Raw genomic sequence first — 20,768 nt, forward strand, 5'->3', positions numbered from 1 at the left:
TGAATGGAGAGAAAAGCAGGGCGAGTAAAATTGGGATTGTTAATTGTAATTAGAATTGAAAATTGAAGGAGAGAGAGAGTTGTTTCCCAGGGAAATAGAATTGCCGGTGCGCCGCGGGTGAGTGATCGAGGATGTCGGAGATGGCGAGCCCAGATCCCGAGGGAGTGGACGGAGTGCGCATGACGTGGAACGTGTGGCCCCGCACCAAGGTGGAATCGAGCAAGTGCGTCATCCCTCTGGCAGCCACCGTCGCCCTCATCCGCCCCCACCCTGACATCCCCCGCCTCCAGTACGCCCCTCTCCGATGCAAGACCTGCTCCTCCGCCCTCAACCCCTTCGCCCGCGTCGACTTCACTGCCAAGATCTGGATCTGCCCCTTCTGCTATCAGCGCAACCACTTCCCCCCTCAGTACCACGCCATCTCAGAAACCAACTTCCCCGGCGAACTATACCCCCAATACACCACCGTCGAGTACATCCTCCCCCTCTCCAATTCCCTCAACCCATCCCCCGTTTTCCTCTTCCTCCTCGATACCTGTCTCATCGAGGAGGAGATCCAGTTCCTCAAATCAGCGCTTCGTCGCGCGATTGGCCTACTTCCCGATAACGCACTCGTCGGCTTCGTCTCCTTCGGCACCCAGGTCCAGGTTCATGAATTGGGCTTCTCTGACATGTCCAAGGTTTATGTCTTCCGCGGCTCCAAGGAGATTCCCGCCGATCAGGTTCTCGATCAGCTAGGCCTTTCTACTCCCGGGAGAAGACCTCACAAGACCTCCCCTGGGGTCGCCGGCGCCGGTGCCGGGGGATTACCAAGTTCCGGCATCACACGCTTCTTGCTGCCTGCTTCTGAGTGTGAATATACTCTCAATGCGGTATTTGTTTATGGATTTTACTGCCTCGTGGTTTCAATGCTGTAGATGGTTTACAGATTCGTTATTTGTGCCTCTTTGTTTTGCAGCTGTTAGATGAATTACAGACTGATCAGTGGCCGGTTCCGCCTGGGCGCCGCCCTGCGCGCTGCACTGGGGTTGCTTTGAATGTTGCTGCGGGGTTGCTGAGTGCTTGTACTCCTGGGACTGGCGCTAGAATCATAGCTTTGGTTGGGGGGCCGTGCACGGAAGGACCTGGGGCGGTAAATTGCTGTTCTGTTCTTAGTTGTGTAATTGGATGACGTTTTCTCTGTTAGGGTAGTGAAAACTGAGCTGGTGTTGGGGAGGTATTCTGCATTTATCAAATTTTATGTTAGGAGTATGCGACCGTCCGAAGGGTGCGGTTTTGCTGTGATGCTATGTGACTTGGCAGCAGTTAAGTGTCACGGGGGGTGCTTGTCTTTGAAGACACTACTCTTAAAATTGGCTTATGGTGTGCAAAATTTTGATATTTATGCTTTGTCACTTGCTAGAAGCAAAGGATTTTGAAATCTGTTGAGAACTGACGGAAGTCCCACATCGACTAGAGATAAGGCCAAATGATAATATATAAGTGAGGTGCAAACCTCACCTTACAAGCCGGTTTTGTGGGGATGAGTTAGGCATAAACTCACTTTCTAATATGGTATCAGAGCCAGGTCAGAGCCTATCCTAACGAGTTCTAAGTGGGCATTCTATTCTTCTCTTCCACCCGCAATCGGGCCGCTATAAGGCCAAATGATAATATATAAGTGAGGTGCAAACCTCACCTTACAAGCCGGTTTTGTGGGGATGAGTTAGGCATAAACTCACTTTCTAATAAGAACTATAGTTATAGTTGTTTCAAAGGTAGTAAGGAATTAGGCATCCTGCTGTTACTGTTTCTTAGGATATTCCTAAGATTGATTTCTTCAGTCAAGTGTCACTTTTGGACAAAGAAAAACTGGGGGAAATTCTTGTTTCTGTCTTAGTCTAGAGCTGAAAGGACTAAAGATTTTATGGGAAACTTTGAATACGCAGAAGGAACCGTTGTTTATGCTATGCATGCTTTTGTGTATATTGGGTGTTTCTGGTGATTTAGATTTCATTTTTCTTTCCTATGCAGATTGTTTCAAAAGATCTGTCTGATCCAGTGCGCTCTCATAAAGATCTTGATAAAGATGCAGCACCATACTTCAAGAAAGCAGTCAAGTTTTATGAAGGTCTCGCTAAACAGCTGGTTAGCCAGGGTCATGTGTTAGACATGTTTGCATCAGCACTTGATCAGGTTTGTGCCTGCATATACTAATATTCTCATACCTTAAGAATTCTTTCACTTGCAGTGCTGCTGATAGATTTCACAAAGTGAGACTTTGAAGAACGTAGTGAGTTCTGATAATCAAGCCCCTTTTTCCTTAATTTAATTTCATCAAATGCCTTACATCTTATTTTACATTGACGGATTAAGTAGATTCATGTGGTTATGCAAAATTTTTTACAGGCTTATTTGATTAGATATTCCTAATTAAATTCGTTTCCCTGTCACTGGAAACACATGGCTACATGACCTGTGAAGCTATATTTCAATATGGTTAATTAATGTGTCACTTCCATCCATTTGGGTGATTGTATGATGGCATCATGGTTTTCATTTATTTTTCTGCTTAAGAGAAATTCTGGTTGTGTTTTAATTTTTTATTTAATTTTATTTTTTGTGATTGACTTTATTATGGGTATGCAAGAAAGTTCTTGTTTATATTGTGCAGTGGGTATGCATGAATTTGAGTTTGTAATTTTGTCAGAATGTTACATTGAAAAACAATTTGGATCTAATTCTGTCCTGTGCTGAATTGTAAATGCTTTAAATAAAAAGGTTGGAGTTGCAGAAATTAAAGTTGCGGTTGAACGAACTGGTGGTCTTGTTGTCCTGGCTGAAAGTTTTGGTCATTCAGTCTTCAAGGACTCTTTTAAACGAGTTTTTGAGGATGGGGAACAATCTCTTGGTCTTTGTTTCAAGTGAGAATTCGTTCATTTTAAATGCTATACTGACATTTTCCTTTTTGTGAATGTGTTTTCATTTTTCTCTTCCCTTGTCTCTTATTTTCTTCAGACATTTTTCCATTATCTGTTATCAGATGTGCTCACTGCCAGCTTTATTTATGTTTCAGTGGAACCCTGGAGATAAATTGCTCCAAGGAAATCAAAATTCAGGGGGTGATCGGGCCTTGCACTTCCTTGGAAAAGGTTGGATATTCTTTTGTTTCAAACTCTTATTCTGTGTTGCTTCTTAACTCTGGAGTTGGAGTTGGTAGTTGGTCAACCAAAGTAACAGAACTAAGACTGAATAAATGTGGTTTTTCTTGATTTTTATGGTTACAATCCTACTGCAGAAAGGGCCTTCTGTTGCTGATACTGTTATAGGTGAGGGAAACACAACAGCATGGAAGATGTGTGGCCTTGACAAGAGCACATGCTTGACTGTGATGTTTGATCTTTCATCAAGTGAGCGGACAAACACCCCAGGTGCTGTCAACCCACAATTGTACCTACAGTTTCTTACAAGGTTATGTCTCATAACTTCTACTAATATGATCTCACTCATATACTATTTTGTATCTAGTTGCACTTATGCACTAGCAATTGAATGTTAATGCTCATGTTAGTATTGCAGCTACCAGGACCCAAGTGGTCAATCAGTGCTTCGTGTCACGACAGTAACTAGAAGATGGGTAGATAGTACTGTTAGCTCTGAGGTAGTTTCAGCCTTTTTTTAATATCTTTAACGGATGCCTGTCTGTTGTCATTGTCAAAGTAATATTTGGAGCGCCGACAATTATCATGATATTAAGAAAGCTTTAATGTTTTTAATTACTTTTATCATCTTTCTCTTCAGGAATTGGTTCAAGGATTTGACCAAGAAACTGCAGCAGTTGTAATGGCTAGATTTGCTTCTCTAAAAATGGAGAGTGAGGTATGTCACAAGTTGTGTTATTACTCGTTTATTTGGTATTCCTAAAAGAATTTAAGACCATAAATATAATTTTTTTGTCAAGCTTTTTTAGTAAATTATGCAATATCTTCATTCAATTTGTGATTGCTTTTTGGAAAACATAAAATTCGGTGACTAGGTGTATATTGCTGTTTTGATGAAAGTTGCAAGTGTATAAATGTGTATTTCACAACTCGCTGCAAATAACCAGTTTATCAAATTTCAAATCCTTGGTTGTGGGGCATGTAATAGTTGTTGCTCTTAGTAAATAACTTATCTTGTATTAGTAACTATTTATTAGTTCTGCATTAGAAACAACATTATGGTAATTCATAGAAAATAACTGATGAAAGTTATGTATTATGTATTAAGATATATCTTATGATAGTGGTGTAATTAGGCAACTAGGTTGTAATTTGCAGTTTGTGGACAAAATATACTGTTTCTGGGACTGCAGTTGTGTTGCTGTATTGAGTGTGGTTTTTATTTTCAAAATTAAATTTTACTAGTTTTTGAATTGGTATTCTATCATATCACATCTGTGGCAAAATTTCTTTAGTTAAACTTCCTATAAACTGATCCCTTGCTAACCATTCATTTTTGTTTGATCAGGAAACATTTGATGCTACACGGTGGTTGGATCGGTTTCTCATTCGCCTCTGTTCTAAGTTTGGTGACTATCGCAAGGATGATCCATCATCTTTTACATTAAACCCATCATTTTCACTTTTTCCTCAGTTTATGTTCAATCTGCGCCGCTCACAGTTTGTACAGGTAGTTTTTGTTGTAATTTTCTTCCTGTCCCGCTTTTAAAACTTTATTTAACTTCTTTGGTGTTGATATGTGTGCGTTGGCAGGTCTTTAACAACAGTCCAGACGAGACTGCATATTTCCGCATGTTGTTAAACAGGGAAAATATTAGTAATGCTGCTGTTATGATTCAGCCATCACTGATAGCGTATTCATTTAATTCACTCCCCGCACCAGCATTGTTAGATGTGGCTTCCATTGCTGCAGACCGGATTTTGTTGCTAGATTCATATTTTAGTGTGGTTATTTTTCATGGGATGACAATAGCTCAATGGCGCAACTTGGGATACCAGAACCAGCCAGAACACCAGGTTTGTACTTTGTCACATCCTGCCAAAGAAATCATTGTTACCTGCAAATTATGTCTCAAATTGATTTTAAGATTTTATAATATATTTTTATATTTTTCTAGTTATGGTTTCTTCAGATTTATTTTAAAGTTATTTTATTCAGGGCCATTTTTCTAATTACTATTTTTTCTTGCTTTGCTGATAACTTTAATATATGGCACAGGCATTTGCACAGCTATTACGTGCTCCGCATGATGATTCCCAAATGATAATTAGAGAACGGTTCCCAGTTCCTAGATTGGTTGTGTGTGACCAACACGGTTCCCAGGTCAGTATAATTTACCAAGACCAGTTTGAGTGTTATATGTCTCAATTAACTGTTACGGTTACTTTTCCTCCCATTTCACCTCATAACATATTAACAGTTTTTTTGTTCATTTCATTGATTCACCAAGGTTAGATTTGTAGTCATCTTGAAACTTACTGGGTTCTCATTGATGTTTAACAGGCTAGATTTTTATTAGCAAAACTGAATCCCTCAGCAACGTATAATAATGCACATGAGATGTCCGCTGGTTCAGATGTAATCTTTACTGATGATGTGAGCCTTCAAGTTTTCTTTGAGCATCTGCAAAGGTTGGCTGTCCAATCTTGAAAACAGATAATAGTAGAGATTGAGATTTTATGGGTTCTGTCTGGACTTTGGTTTGGGGAATTCACCAATCATGTTTGTGTCCTGCGTTGTGCTGTTGCATTCAATACTTTTCCTTTCTTCCCTTTGTTCTTAAAAAGGAGAAGGTCGGAGCCTACATGAATTGAAGAATAAGGAAGACCTGAAACATGATTCTTTAAGGTTCTGGTCGATTTTTCTTTTTGTGGAGAAAATAAAGGGTTGGAAAGTATGTAAGTTTGGGTATTGTGCGGAAAGAAAAGATAGATAATGGAGTTAGGAGACCATCTATGCGACAGCAGCTTAGCAAATGAGGGATATATTTTTGACTCAGTTTTTTCTGTTTGTTTTGGCCCAGATCTGAATTTTTGGGTTCCTCAGCTGGATTAATTTATATAGTTCTTTTACTTTTATATGTTCCCCAGGTAGCAAAGTAACGAAAGTCATTTTTCTGATGTTGAGTTTGATATCATTCTCTTGATACTGTTTTGTATTGTATATTGTGAGGTAAGCTTATAGGACCCCATCTCTGTGAAATTGATACTTTGGCTGCCCTCTGTTCTATTACTTCCAACCCTGCATGAAGAGGGACATGCTTAAATATGGTTTTCTTTGACTTCAAATAAAGTTTTACAAAAATTTCTAGATTAATTTAGTTCTTATTAATTTTTTTAAATCTAAAAAAATGTTATAATATCGTGTTGTGACATGTATGTCATGCTAGTGATTATACTTTGATGTAGTACATGACATTTACGATTTAGACGCATTTCTAAAAAATAGTAAGTGGCAGTAGAATTATTTTCTGAACTTTTAAAATTTATGATGTCCAAAATTACTGCGGAAAGATTGGACGATTTAAATACAGAAAATGAAAGCATTTTTTACTTGAAGCAAAAATAGGAGTTCTCTAAGGAGACATTTCTCATAAAGTTTTTGTACATTCAAGAAAGTGATACGAATAAAAGTGAGAAAATGAAATAGATTAACAGTAGTGATTTGTAGGTATGTTTATAGCTGAATTGCAAAACTGGCCTAAATTGAAAATTAATTCAATCGAAAGCTACGATAGTGTAACTTTTCTATTTGGGTTTTGTGCCCATGTTTTTGTTCATGTGACATTTACTATTTTAAACTTCCAATTTATTTTTATAAATAATTTGAAATAAGGAATTTAAAATATTTATAACAATATGCTATTTGAGTAAAATTTTTAAAATAAAATGAACTTATAAAAATTTATTTGATAAATTTAATTACTTCAAATTGTAGAATTTCAAATTTATATTAGAACTTTATTTCTTTTATAATTTTTTTTCATAATTGTGTCTCCTTTGTTCCTATTTTTTATTGCAAGGTTATTTTGTTTGCGATAAATATTTTCATTTAAAATTATTTATTATTATTTTTAGAATATTTTATAGTATTAATTGTCTAAAAATTAGTCTAAATTATAGTTTAACAATTATAATGACAACCTAAAATTAACACGAGTAAAATAAATATAAAATTGACATGAGTAAAATAAATAAAAATCAAATACATTACGAATGGAATTACAAATATAAAATTGAATAAATAATATCCAATTATTCTTCTCATTAAGACTTGTGACGATAAAGTTATTATTAAGCAGAAATAATATCGAATAGGTATAATATTGATGTACATTTATTTATTTTCTCTATTTATGATCTACACGAGTAATAAAATAACAATTTTATCCTCTAGTAAAAATAGTTGTATTTACTATTTTATTTGCTTGAAAAAAATAATAATTGAAATATAAGACAACTAAATTCCTAAGAAATAAATAAAAGATTATTAAAAATAGAAATGAAGTAATAAAATCCAAATTCTGAACGTTACAGCAGCAAGCCTATGCAACATTTTGCATAAGGACAATTTTTTTCTGCATCTCCATAATTTTGGCCCTGCGATTCATAGATATGAAAATTTTTATTTCGATATTTGAAGCTAAAAATACTTTCGAATTACAAAGCCATATTTTTTATAAATACAGAACTGGACAAATAAAAAAAAGGGTAAAATGAAAATTTTAACACTCATAGAATGCCGGGACGAAATATGAAGGTGTAGAAAGAATTGGGCTTTGCAAAGTGGTGGCTTCGACAGGCCCAATTGTGACACGAAGCTCATCAGAAAGAGCTTAACTAACTACCAGTTCAATTTAAAAATCAGCTTGGCGCCAAAAAATCGAAAGCATTAGCAGCAGCGTTCTGGTGATTGGTGAGTGCAAAGAAGAGAATGTACTGGTGCAGCGATTCACGCAATGTGGACGTTGTTGACGCTGACGACGAGGGATTTCCAGTTTCATGTTCTCAGGGCCATCGATCTTCGTTGAATCTCCAAACTCACGACGGCGCTTCCATCTGCCTCGTCTGCTTCTCCAACCTCCTCTCCAATCCTCTCTCCCCAACCGTCCATGTCTCCTACGCTCTCTCCCAGATCTCTCGATCCCTCTCACTGCCTCACTTCCTTCAACCGCTTCTCACATTCCATCCTCATTTTCTTCTTTCGCCTCTCGTCGCCGCCCTCTCCTCCTTCCACGACGAGCCGATCGCTGCACAGCTCACACATCTCATCCTCGCCCTCTCCGCCTCCGCGGACCCTTCCGTTTCCTGCGAATTCGTCTCTAGGGTTTCCGATCGCATCACTTCCAGTGCTTTCGGTTGGTCTTCCCCTCAGCTGCACTTGGTGATTTCCATTTCCCTTACTCAGTTTTAATTTCCCTTCTGCTTCTTAGAAGGTCAACTTATCTGTGGAGATCCACATTGCTACATAACTTTGCACAATAGCAAGAGGATCTGTACAGAGTCGAGATGTACCATAAAATAAAAATGCTACTCTAAAATGAAGAGTTTAGTTTTTTATACGTAGCGCCATCATAATTTTTTTACTTTCTCAATTAGCAGTTTGAATAAATTTTTGAGTAGCCATTTATAAGTAGAAAGTAAGACAACGAATAAGATAAATTTAGCTTTCTTCGCTAGCTAAAAATCAATTTATATAATTACTATTTCATAAACTGAAGTGCTTTAGTTTATTTTAACTTTATTAAAACATTGAATTCATTTTTTAAAAGTGTTTATAAGACTAGTTTATCCAAACATAACTTAAGAATCATCCTAGATATCATTAAATTTAAGGTTATTATTACAGAAGTTAATAATCTTATTATACATAATGTGCTAGTCTTTATATTCTAATTAAATTCTAAAATGAAAGGAAACTTTTATGGATTGTTTCTACTGTTCCGAATGGACAGCTTCACTGCCTTGGGGCTCTTCTGAATGGTGAGAAGGGAGATGATCTCCATAAACAGATAAAAGACATTGGTAACCTCATTTCTGTTCTTGTTACGGGCCTTCAGTTGCCGAGGTATTGTTCACATATATTATGTATTGGATGCTATATTGTCGACTTTCTGTACCGTTGAATTTAAAATTTATTTCACGTGGTAAGTCCTTTGCTCGCTCGGTGCAGTGAGGAGATTCGAGGGGAGGTCCTCTTTGTCCTTTATAAACTATCTGTTCTTGAGAGTACTTCAGCAGAGGCAGATGGAAGCGATATGTTGATTCCCTTTTGTCCACAGATCTTGTACCTGTTGGTCGATGTGCTCATGAAGACACAAAATGACGATGTTCGCATGAATTGTATTGGTCCGTTATCAAGTTTATTTTTGTTCCTTGAAAAGAAAACTTGAAACTTCGTTTTGGTTGTCTTGTTCGTTTTAAGTCTTTCTTTTCGTGAAGCCTATTTTGGACCGGTAGAGTAGAGATTGACATTAGGACGTTATCTCAAAAGGATTTTGTTATTTGTCTCATGGATACTCAACTACAGAACTACTCAGTAATAGATAGAAACAAAGGTGGTATAAAACACGACACTTTTAAAGGTGCAATTGCATGTTGATAATATGAAGACAAAAAACACTGACATGCATTGCATCACATCTGATGTCTGTATCATGAATTTCAATGGAAAGGTTGATTACCTGCTCGTATCTTTCTCTTCAAGAGTTTGCATCCTTATCCTACATCATTCGAATCACCAAAGTTTCTGGCGTAATGAACGAGTGGTTAATGTTAACAATTCCAAGTCTGGATAAAAGTCAGTTTGGCCATAGTTCACAGTATAGATATCATTAACTCTTAGATGCTGTAGTTTACAACATACTTTTCTTTCTTGTTTCTTTTATGAATGACAGTTACATTTTTTTTTTAATTAGCACTTTTGACTATGCTGGCTCGAAGACATTTGCTCAGGGAAGAATGTGCATATGATACTTGTAACATCTCTTCCAATGAAAGAGTTGACGCTAAAGAAACTGAAGATGGCACCAAGGGCACATCTCTGGTAAATCTGTTTGCTGAAGCCATCAAAGGCCCATTACTTTCGTCAGACAGTCAAGTTCAAATCGGCACTATAGATTTACTCTTTCACTATTTGTCTTCAGTCAAAACTTCAGACTATCAGATTCGAGTCTTAGTGGAAGAAAATATTGCAGATTATTTATTTGAAATATTAAGATTGTCAGGTGAGGACCTAGTACTGAACTTGCCAAACAAGTCCTTCTCTCGTCTACATGAAAGCAATATTGATTTTGCTGTGTTGAATACTGTGGATACTTTATAGCCTCGTTCATTGCCACAATATAAAACGAAAGCGTTTGCCCTACTTTAGATTCATTTCTGATTGAATGGAATTCAAAGTTGGTTATCTGGTTCTAGTTGGTTTTATTAATCTAATTTAGTTTACCTCGACTTTTTCTATTATGTGCTTGTGAATGCAGAACTTAATTTTGACCTTTCTGTTATACCTTGGTAGGTAGCTTACTTATTATTCTTTTGATGAACAGAGTACAAGGACCCAGCAGTCAAGATGTGCCTTCAGGTATTGGACCTTTTATCAACTGCTGAGGAAACTTTTAAAGTAAGACTCGTTGTTGGAATTTCAACACTTATCCCAGCATTACATTATGTGGCGGAAATTCCTTTTCACCCTGTCCAGTGTGCTACACTGAAGCTCATTTATGAATGCATTTCTGAGTGCCCTGGATCTGTATCAATTTCTCAACTAGAGGAACTGATTCTTGTTTTGATAAGAATGCTTCGAAAGCATTCTGGTGGAGAAATGGGTATGATTCCCGAGACCTTCATAATGGTCTGCTCCGTCTTTGTGGCTCTTATAAGATATCCATCTTGTACTGGAGCTCTAGATCTGTCAAAATCAATCGGGGAAGCAACAAGACATGCCATTTCAGCTTGTCTCTCTGTCTCTGAAAGGAATGTCAACCAAATTCTGCAATGCCTGTACCTACTTAAAGAGGCATATGCATACAGTCACGATGGAAACTCCAGTAACTCTAGTAAGCAGGAACTTCAAAACAGTATTCTTGATACATGCAGTGCCTATTTACTACCTTGGCTTGTAATGGGCATCAAAGAAATGGAAGAGGACATTGCCCTAGGATTGCTGGAAACTTTTCATTCGATACTGCTTCTGCAGTCTAGTATTAATGCCACGGAATATGCAGAGACTTTGATTTCAGTCGGTTGGTTCAGTTTTTCGTACGAGTGCCTGGGTTTGTTTACAGGAGATAGGATGAAAAGTAGAATATATTTGTTGCTAAGTTCCCTCATGGATTCTCTACTAGGGAATGATTCTGGACAACCAATTAGAGAGGCTGTTCTACACCTCTCTCACGATCCTATCGATTTACTCTTTTTGCTTGGGCAAAGGAGTTCTAACAGTTTGGATTTGCCTTCTTGTCAATCTGCTGTTTTGCTGATTTTGTACACCAGTTCGCTATATGATGAAAGGTACTTGCATTGCCAAAATTCGTACTCCTATTCCCCTGATTAGCAGTTCACCGACAACTATTTTCCCTAACAGTTTTCTGACTTTAATTACCAGACTTGCAGATGAGAAGTTGATTTTAGCTTCTCTTGAACAATATATTCTTCTCAATAGGAGTGATTTTCATCATCGGACCACCGATAATATGACCGTGACACGACTGGTGAATCTTTACAGTTTGTTAAGGGGTCTTGACAATACGAACTACCCAATTCACTACAGTCGAGAAGCGGAGGAGATAATATTCCAGCTCATAAACAATGATGAATGGGACTTACTTTCAGCAAGAATTCACACAGTATCATTGAAGTGGTTGTTTCAGCAAGATGACGTAATCAACTCATTATGCCATCAGACTTTGAAATTTTGCAGAAGCTATAACTTCGAAGAGACTGACATAATTATTGAAAACAATAATCAAACTGTAAATGTACAGACACTAGCTGAGTTAGTATCGACTGAAGATAACTACGGAGCTAGAATTTTCGTGTGCCTATTAACACAGCTCTTGCAGGCAGAAAGCCATGAGCGTGACGCAGTATGTGTTCTTAATGTCGTGGCAACTATGGTTCATGCCTACCCAACTGCTTGTGAGCAATTATCTTTGCATGGAATAGCGACAACAATCAGGAGTTGGTTTTATTTGAGTAATTCTTTGTCGACAACAACGTACATGTCCATCTTGATTTTGGTTTTTAACATTTTGAGTTCAGTGCATCCTGAAACACTGTCTGCTGATCAAAGTTGGGTTGCGGTAACCATGAAGGTGTGAGTAGCTGAACTTCTATTTAATCACATTGCATCCCGTATGAATTCAAACATCATCATGATTAGAAAATAGAAACTCCAATTTTAGGTCCTATATTCCTCTTAGAGTGGCCTGCTGACCTCTATTTTTTATCTAGTTAGAGCCATTTTTTGGTCTCATTTTCCTAATAGTTGTCTACTGACCTCTGTTTGTTGTTTTTGTTTTTATTTGGTCAGAGTACAATTGTTGTCCTGTTAATTTACTCTAGCTTTCGACTTAGTCCCTGAATTTTCTAACGTTCCACTTTACTCCTGTTCAGAAGTGTTAGCAGTGTCATTTGACTCAATTTTTGTTTAAAATATCATTCCAATCAAACATTAAATTTGTGAGATTTGATTTTAATGTAATACCAAATTCGAACCCATTCATACATAATATTTTTTTGTAAGGATGACATGGCAAATTATTGAGTTTTGGTAACACGGTTGTCATTTAGCCCAATTTTCAAATTTGAATATCCCGGAGGACGTTACTTACTAAGATTTTAGGAGGAGCAGAGCCGTACTCTGTACGGTTATGCATAACTGATGTAAGGATTGAGGAATACAATGTCCATGCATGCAAAATCACCTATTGTACATTATAATGGATAACCAGCCACAAACAACTATTTGGAGATGTGTTACAATCATTATTACGAAATATTAGAAAAATATAGATACCTTCTTAGTACAAGGACCAAATGGAAGTAGATTACAGCCGAACCATTGCTACATGAGGTGGAAAAATAATGTGATCTGAATTACAAAAATTTATAACCGATCAACTATCCCTAAACATACTAGAAAACAAAATGATTTTGTTATTGATTGTTCTCACACCATGTTACCACTTCTGCAGATGATGGAGTATTCAATTCCACCCGATAAGGTTGATATTTTAAGTGACGAAAGTCTCTTCGTTATTGGCATTCTTTCCTTAATTTTGCATCTTTCCACCAAGAAAACACTTGAAGAGACTTCAAAGACCATTCTTTTTAATACTTCTATAATCTCTATGGTCAACACGGTAGTTTGTGCTGCTTCTTCGAAGGGACATGCTTTGGTAGACCACGACGAGGGAACAAGCACCGGAGAAACATTAATATTTTTGCTTTTGCTTCATTACTTCGCCTTTAAAAGGTAAGCCGGTTGACATCAGTAATAGAAAGAAATTTTTTTTGTTATCCTCTTCACTTTCTGGCCAATTGATTGTAGCATATTATCGTCAGAAAATTACATTTTACACCCCTTAATGGTCTTTACCAAATATTTAAAAAATGAGTTGTAAATCCTAAATTTTCGATTCTAGTTTGCATGCTATCCTACCAGGGTTTGTGGATTGGCAAAGCTTCCTTGTTTCAACGAAACCATCGGAGCCACTGGCCTTCATTGGCATCCGTTGCCATGACTTGTGCAGACTCCTGCATTTTGGTTCTCCTGCAATCAAGATAGCTGCTTCTTATAGTCTGTTGGAGCTATTTAACAGAATATCAGATCAAATAAACAGTAATCATGAAGAGCTGAGATGTACTGTTGGGTACTTAATGTCCATAAGGAGTATATTGGAAGGGCTGGTCTTCTATAATGATCTGAGAGTGGCTACAAATTGTTGCCTCTGCCTGTCAATGATTCTGGGATGGGAAAATCTGACAAACAAAACCAAACTCTTAGAAGGGAGTAGGTGGTGTAGACTGATTATTGAGGAGATGACAGTATCTTTTGCAGCTCCTGCTTTAGCATCGCAATCATTCATGAACAAACAAAGTCCTCAAGTACTTATAGCTATAGCTGTCCTGAAACTGAGTACAATCCCTCAGTGGATGAGATCTGTGTTTGATAGTTCAAGTATATCTGGTATACTGGAAAATCTTACTGCAAGTAACTTGAGTTCGGAGATTTTGGTGTTATTTCGAGAACTACTGAAATCTAACTTCTTAAGTACAGAGCAAATTGCAACTATAAATCAAATTCTCCAGGTAACTTCTTTGTCTTCTATTAGGTTCCCATAGTCACTTTATGCTTTATCCATGTTTTCACCTTACATACCATATTTTCCTTGTATTTTGTAAAGCACATACAATTCTTTCATGCGTATAAATTTTGTGATTCAGCAAAACGAATAATGTGAAAAAAGTATATATTTTTTTTTACATTCCTTGGAATGTGTATACCGTCTTAAGGAAGACAAGAGAGAGGGGAAGGAAATAGATGAAGAAATAAAGAGCAAAATGGTTATAGAAGTTAGAATGTGAAAAGGTTATGGTTATTTAAATTGTATATACCCCTTAGTTATGCCATATCTAATATTTACAGGAATGCAGAAAGCGCGTTTACACTAACAATGCTCAAGACGATCTCCCAAATGAGGCGATAAAGAAGGTCTTCACCGCATCGTATGACACGGGAGACATTTGTGAGTTTCTGATTGATTTAATGACATCAGAGGCATACATAGATACGGTTTCCTTGGGATTTCATACGGGCAGTAAAAAGCTCTTTGAAGAAATAGAGATGTTTTACAGTTCCTTGTCTGTAGATGATGGTGGTTGTAGGTAGCTTTAGTGTTTGATCTAATCCATGGGACACTTGAATTTTATAGAACTATGGAAGTGATAAGAAGAGAGAATAATGTGCTGAAACAATTATTATACGTGTTATAAGGTAGTAAGTAATATTTACGCATACTAGACCGAACACGGACTCCTTTCAGAACATTGGAAATTTAAAAGACTTAAAAGCAAATCATCATATAATTGAGACCCTGGTCCAACTAGTTCAGAGTACAGTACGATCATGGAGGTATTTGGATCTCACTCACATAATTCAATGGAATACATGCTATGGTAATATCGAGTGTAATGTAAATATGAGATAGACAATAACAACTCAAAGTTACAAAGTTAGTTATAGCCAAATCTTATTAAATATTTATGCAAAAGCATTTCATATTGACAGTGCAAATGCATTAAATTAAATTTAAAAGAAAAGAGCAAGCAGAAGTGAGAAGTCACTATTTTTTTACATTTTCTTTACTTCATAAAAGCAAAGATGGAATAACGAACTATCTTGGTTTCATACAGTCATTCTACCAGTATATTTGATTCATGACAATAAAGCAATGAGATCATCGTAAGTCCATTTTTTCCTTTCTCTGTCCTCAGGGTGAAGAGAAGAGTACACTTCTTCACAGCTTTTAAGAAAATGACCTTTCCCAAACGCAGTAATGACCAGAGAATCTGTATTCAATTCTACTACTCTGTCCAGATAGCCCATTCTTCTCCATGATTCTAAAGCTCCTCTACCATCAAAACCAATTCTACTGGCATCCATTACAATTCCAACAGTGACAATATCAGGCCGCACCCGGTAGATTGGCAGTTGAGACAGTAAAATTCTCAAACGCCTGAAATCTTTCATTTTCACATAAGCCAACATGATAATATTTGCAACAGCAACACTCCAATTGATCTTGGAATCTAGCATTTCTTTAACTACTATATCCATTCCCTTTTTACTCAAAAGACATGCATAAGAAAGGAGTCGGAGACACCAAACAAGATCACTCTCACCAAATGCCGAACATAAGTCTAGTGCCAGGTCTTCCAGTCGAGAAAACATGTAGTTCTTGATATAAACTTCAGCCATTTTTCTAATCACATCATCCTCTACACATGTTTTTGAATTCAAGACTTTCCTGTAAAATTTTTCCATCTTTTCAACAATCCCAAATGTGGTGTAAGCCTTTAGCATTGCAACAAAAGTATAAGATTGCAATTTCATTCTCTTTGAAAGCATTCTCTGGTATAGCTTTTCCATTCTCTGGAGTAGCCCACCTCGAGCATACTCCTGGATAAGTATATTATAAGTGATATGATCGGGAGGACATCCATCCAACTCCATCTTTTTCACACACTCACTCATCTCATCATACATTTGAAATTTCCCATAGGCTCCAATCAAACCATCATAGGTTTCAGAATCTGGCTCTAAGCCAGATTCTTTCATCTCATCAAAAAACCGTAAAGCATCACTGAACTTACCAGCTCTGGATAATCCATGAATTATTGGATTATAAGTGTCCAAACAAGGCTTCATACCTTGAACTTTCATCTCTTGCAATGCAGCTAACGCCTCTTCCATCGTTTCATCTTCGCATAACAAGCCTATTATCTTGTTATAGTTGAACTCACTAATCCGAGATTTCTCAATGTTCTTCCACATGTCAAACACCTATTAATGCAAAGTGCTGAGAAAGTAAGGATTCAATTCACAAGGGAAGAAATGATACTAAAAAAAGTGTCATAAAACAGGATCGAATGGAATAAACCATAAATTTGGTCCTGAAGTGTTACTCAACCTTTCTAAGTAATTTCCAAAGTACCAAAGCTATATAAGTATCAAAGTATTCAATATCTATCAGTTTTTTCCTCATGTTAGCGTATTTTACTTCCGTTCAGGGACCAATGAAGGGTTTTCCAATGCTAAAACTTGGGGATTATTTACGTAGTTTTTTTTCTTTTACTTTAAAACCCATTAAGAGAAAGGCTGATACTCTACAATTAAATTTAAGGTTTATTTGGAACAGAAATCAACTTTGTCACAAAAATTAAAAATTGGCATTAGGGTCCCTACCTGAAGGATTTCGGCGAACCTTGAGGCATGTTTAAGGAACCTGACAGCAGCCCAAAAATGGTCTTTGGACCAATCTCCATCTTGGGCGAGTATGTTGATAGGGTCGGAATCCTCCCTCTCAAGCTTTACAAGTAGGGCTCTGAGGCTGTCATGGTGATGGTAAGTCTCAACCAGAAGAGTTCTGTGCTTTGTGTCTGAAACTGTGTCAGCGAAAGGTAATCGGTGGAAAGAGGCGTGGCAAATTTGAGTGGTGAGGGATGGGAATGTGGCATAGGGTTTTGGGAAGACGCTGCTCTTGCTCCTTCTGCAATTGGGATTCAACTTCAACAACAGCACACACTGATTCTGACTGTGAGTCACAGCATTCACCATTTTTCTTCATTTCAATTTTCAACCCTCCTGCCTCCTTTTTTCTATATAAAAAACTAAACCCTTTCATCCCTCCCCTAATTTAAAACATTAAAAATATTAATATTTTGAAATATAAAATGTTATTAAAGAATAATAAAATTATATATTTAAACCTGTTAGATATAACAAACAAAAATAAATTATTGGAAGAAATATACTGAAAGTAAAAGTGATTGCAAAAGTTGATTGGAAGAAATAAATTATTCTCGATCAGCTAGGCCTTTCTGCGGCCGGGAGAAGACCCCACAAGGCCTCCACTGGTGTCGCCGGCGCCGGTGCCAGGGGATTACGCAGTTCCGTCATTTTCTCCCTCCTCATCTTCCAACGTTTCCACACAGTTTCCTGCTAGTAAATGTGCACAAAACTTAAATTTAGGTAATGTTTATCACAGTCCACATTTGATTGAATTTGAAGAATCTCCACATTCGCGCCACGTTGATTCTTTTTCCGCTTCTATTTCGCCGAGTAACTGTTCGACGAAATGTCCCAACCATGCACCTCCTCACTGCACCGTTACCTTCGCTGCTCTCTCCCCTTTTGACCCCTTCCTTCCCCCACCCTCATTCTACTTCTCCTGCTCGACCGGTTGGGTGCTCCGATTCGTGGTTCTGAAAATGGTGTAAGAAGATGGTTTATCTACAATCTCCATTACTCTTTCTCTTTCATTGAAACTTGATTGGACCCAATGGTTACTTTTAAAAGCTATTTGACTTATAGAAGAACAGATAACCCTTTCAAAGTCTCCAGATTTCGTAGCATTTGCTTTTTCACACTAGAAGCTACATGCTGGCATATATACGGTGGCTTGAGATATTATCATTCTGGATCAGAATGGGGTAAAAATCAGAAATTGAATCCAAACGAAAAGCCAAACAGGGTGGGGCTTTTCTGGGACTTGGACAATAAACCACCCAATGCAATCCCACCTTTTGATGTTGCCAATAAGCTGAGAATAGCTGCATCTTCCTTTGGGATTGTTCGTTACATGGTGGCTTATGCAAATAGCCACACTTTTAGTCATGTTCCTCAATCTGTACGGGAGAAAAGGAAAGAGAGGGAACTGTTGTATCGTTTAGAGAACAAGGGTGTCATCAAGCCAAATGAACCTTATCGTTGTCGGGTTTGTGGGAGAAAGTTTCATACTAATGACAAGCTTGTCAACCATTTCAAGCAACTGCATGAGCGTGAGCACGGGAAAAGGATAAACCAGATTGAGTCTGCTAGAGGGAACAGGAGGGTGAAGTTGGTGGCTAAGTATTCTATGAAAATGGAAAAGTATAAGAAGGCTGCAAGTGCTATTCTCACACCCAAAGTGGGGTATGGTTTGGCAGATGAGCTCAAACGAGCTGGGTTTTGGGTTCAAACTGTGTTGGATAAGCCGCAGGCTGCAGATCGAGCATTGCAAAGCCACATTGTGGATGTCATGGATCATAGGCGGGTTGAGTGTGTGGTTCTTGTGTCTGATGATTCTGATTTTGTTGATGTGATAAAGGAGGCAAGGCTGCGATGTCTGAAGACGGTTGTCGTTGGGGATATTGATGATGGTGTCTTGAAGAGGACTGCCGATACTGCCTTTTCTTGGGAGGAAATTCTGATGGGGAAGGCTAAAAAACAGGCTGCTTCGGTTGTGAAAAACTGGAAGGATCGTGATATTTTGAAGAGGTTAGAGTGGACATATAACCCTGATGCAGATAAAAATAAATTGGATGTGGATGTGGATGATATTGTAGCTGAAACATCTGAAGATGATAATATTGAAGATACCTCTGATGAAGTTGACGATGTCTATAAGGATGACAGAGGTTCTTGGTGGGAATTAGATTCTGACAATGATGTCTCAGAGGGACAGTCGGGCAAATTATCCGATTTATCTGTGCATAAGTGAACACTTGACCTTCTACTTGACCGAGTTTGGTCATTGAATATGTGAGATAACACTATGTTGGAAAGTTATGAAGGTTGTGGTAACTTTGAAAAGGAAAGTAGTATCTATTTATTAGTTGTCTCGTTTGCTTCATAGTCTTTATCAGCTGGCATTGTTTGATTAGTTCTGGTTCCTTGTTATGGATGTCTATTTGATATGTTTCTTTGGTGTTCTACTCAATAACAGCTATTTGCAGTTAAAATCAGGAAAAAGGACTTTTTATTGTATGTAATATTAAAATATTGTGGCCTGGTGCACCCATTTTTAAAATATTAAATTTGCAATATATTATTTTTTCATTTATGTGTGGGGATGTTCGTGATGACATCAGGATCGAAGAATTAATGTTGATGACGTTTAGGAGATTAGTGATCTTAATGTTAATAACTATATGAATAGGGTTGCATGTTTGTTATTATGTGGTGTTTAATTGCTATTCATATATTGTATTGTTATGGTTGCTTTGAACGGTAATTTACTCCATATTTGTTTGTTGTTGTTTGTGATTGTTGTAATGATCGTATCATGGTTTATGCATAAATAGAAGATGTTGCAGATGTTTCAGAGAGACGCGAGAGGATAGAAAAGACTTGGAATTGTTAAAGTTTTTTTATGGTTAAACTTTTACAACAATGTAATTGGGTTACATTATTTCGTTGTTATTTTTTTATTAATTTCGGAACTATGTAAATGGGACAATGATTTTGGAATTGTTATGACTTTGTTTTAGTTCTGCTTGTTTTGAATACTGAAGTTTTTATGAATACGCACTACAATAATTTTGAAAAAAAAATTCGCTTTATTACAACTTTGACACCCTGAAATTTGGGGTGTTACAGTCTGGTAACAAAGTTTGTGAAATTCTTTTGGGCTTAAGGGAGTGAGCTCGTTTAGTTTTGATGTTTAACTCTGGTTGTTCTAAGTGTTTCATGATGTGAATACTTTATGGAAATGTTAATGGATTCCTCGCATTGTTTGGTTCTATGCTCGACAGGAATTGTACTCAGACTGCACTATTGTGATGTGTTGTTGCTCCTAATGTGCTAGTTGTCATTGAAGTGGATATTCTATTATGAATGTTGACCTTTCACTTCCTCGAGTTCTTTGAGTTTTGTTTAGTTCATTGCCATATTCTGACCATATGATAATTTCAACTCTTACTGGAAATGGTATGTATTACGCGTTTTCTATTCACATCTACAATAAGCGATGATTGTTGGTGATTATTGTATGATTCGGATGCTTCATAGTATTGGTGATATACCCTGGAAGTGAATGGCTTGTAAAATTTTGAGATTTATTTCTCTGCTTTCTGTGAGTGCAGTGGCTGTATTTAGTGTTCATTAATTAGTGAAATTGAATGTCTAAGTGTTAAAATTAGTTTTATCATAGAATATAAATTCTGGAAAATTTGCCTAGTGCAGTGAAGTGTTCTAGTATGATTAAAAAGATGAAATGGAGATCTTAATTGAATGGAAATGAG

General features: G+C 37.2%; 4 protein-coding genes across 4 annotated transcripts; 3 read left to right on the forward strand and 1 right to left on the reverse strand.

Annotated features, from left to right (window-relative positions):
• Positions 1-6,187, forward strand: LOC108319053 (protein transport protein SEC23). The gene is made up of 12 exons (XM_017550067.2): positions 1-872; positions 959-1,132; positions 2,014-2,175; positions 2,761-2,903; positions 3,056-3,131; positions 3,278-3,450; positions 3,559-3,640; positions 3,781-3,858; positions 4,489-4,650; positions 4,734-4,997; positions 5,200-5,304; positions 5,485-6,187. Exons 1-12 carry the CDS (start codon positions 132-134, stop codon positions 5,629-5,631), a joined length of 2,307 nt encoding a protein of 768 aa, XP_017405556.1. The 5' UTR covers positions 1-131; the 3' UTR covers positions 5,632-6,187.
• Positions 6,188-7,851: 1,664 nt separating this feature from the next.
• On the forward strand, positions 7,852-15,000 carry LOC108318956 (protein PUTATIVE RECOMBINATION INITIATION DEFECT 1). Its single transcript, XM_017549953.2, has 9 exons — positions 7,852-8,364; positions 8,936-9,048; positions 9,154-9,329; positions 9,899-10,207; positions 10,529-11,492; positions 11,587-12,295; positions 13,178-13,458; positions 13,628-14,294; positions 14,632-15,000. The coding sequence occupies exons 1-9, from the start codon at positions 7,915-7,917 to the stop codon at positions 14,872-14,874; spliced, it is 3,912 nt and encodes a 1,303-aa protein (XP_017405442.1). The 5' UTR covers positions 7,852-7,914; the 3' UTR covers positions 14,875-15,000.
• Positions 15,001-15,267: 267 nt separating this feature from the next.
• Positions 15,268-17,381, reverse strand: LOC108318995 (pentatricopeptide repeat-containing protein At4g14190, chloroplastic). The gene is made up of 2 exons (XM_017549990.2): positions 16,951-17,381; positions 15,268-16,548 (listed from the first exon to the last, which is right to left on the reverse strand). Exons 1-2 carry the CDS (start codon positions 17,320-17,322, stop codon positions 15,421-15,423), a joined length of 1,500 nt encoding a protein of 499 aa, XP_017405479.1. The 5' UTR covers positions 17,323-17,381; the 3' UTR covers positions 15,268-15,420.
• A 109-nt stretch (positions 17,382-17,490) lies between these two features.
• On the forward strand, positions 17,491-19,586 carry LOC108318993 (uncharacterized). Its single transcript, XM_017549988.2, has one exon. It carries the CDS (start codon positions 18,047-18,049, stop codon positions 19,244-19,246), a length of 1,200 nt encoding a protein of 399 aa, XP_017405477.1. The 5' UTR covers positions 17,491-18,046; the 3' UTR covers positions 19,247-19,586.
• The last annotated feature ends 1,182 nt before the right edge of the window (positions 19,587-20,768 follow it).

Source organism: Vigna angularis, chromosome 2, assembly GCF_016808095.1.
Source record: "Vigna angularis cultivar LongXiaoDou No.4 chromosome 2, ASM1680809v1, whole genome shotgun sequence".
NCBI classification, from domain to species: Eukaryota; Viridiplantae; Streptophyta; class Magnoliopsida; order Fabales; family Fabaceae; genus Vigna; species Vigna angularis.

Bases quoted from the DNA above. Each gene is read 5' to 3' on its own strand.
- LOC108318956 (XM_017549953.2), top strand. From the start codon at position 7,915: ATGTACTGGTGCAGCGATTCACGCAATGTGGACGTTGTTGACGCTGAC. The intron at 8,365-8,935 runs GTGATTTCCATT...CCGAATGGACAG, and splicing joins CTTCCCCTCAGCTGCACTTG to CTTCACTGCCTTGGGGCTCT. The intron at 13,459-13,627 runs GTAAGCCGGTTG...TTTCGATTCTAG, and splicing joins CATTACTTCGCCTTTAAAAG to TTTGCATGCTATCCTACCAG.
- LOC108318995 (XM_017549990.2), bottom strand. From the start codon at position 17,322: ATGGTGAATGCTGTGACTCACAGTCAGAATCAGTGTGTGCTGTTGTTG. The intron at 16,549-16,950 runs GTAGGGACCCTA...TTGCATTAATAG, and splicing joins GGTTCGCCGAAATCCTTCAG to GTGTTTGACATGTGGAAGAA.
- LOC108319053 (XM_017550067.2), top strand. From the start codon at position 132: ATGTCGGAGATGGCGAGCCCAGATCCCGAGGGAGTGGACGGAGTGCGC. The intron at 2,904-3,055 runs GTGAGAATTCGT...TTTATGTTTCAG, and splicing joins TCTCTTGGTCTTTGTTTCAA to TGGAACCCTGGAGATAAATT. The intron at 5,305-5,484 runs GTCAGTATAATT...GATGTTTAACAG, and splicing joins GTGACCAACACGGTTCCCAG to GCTAGATTTTTATTAGCAAA.
- LOC108318993 (XM_017549988.2), top strand. From the start codon at position 18,047: ATGGTTACTTTTAAAAGCTATTTGACTTATAGAAGAACAGATAACCCT.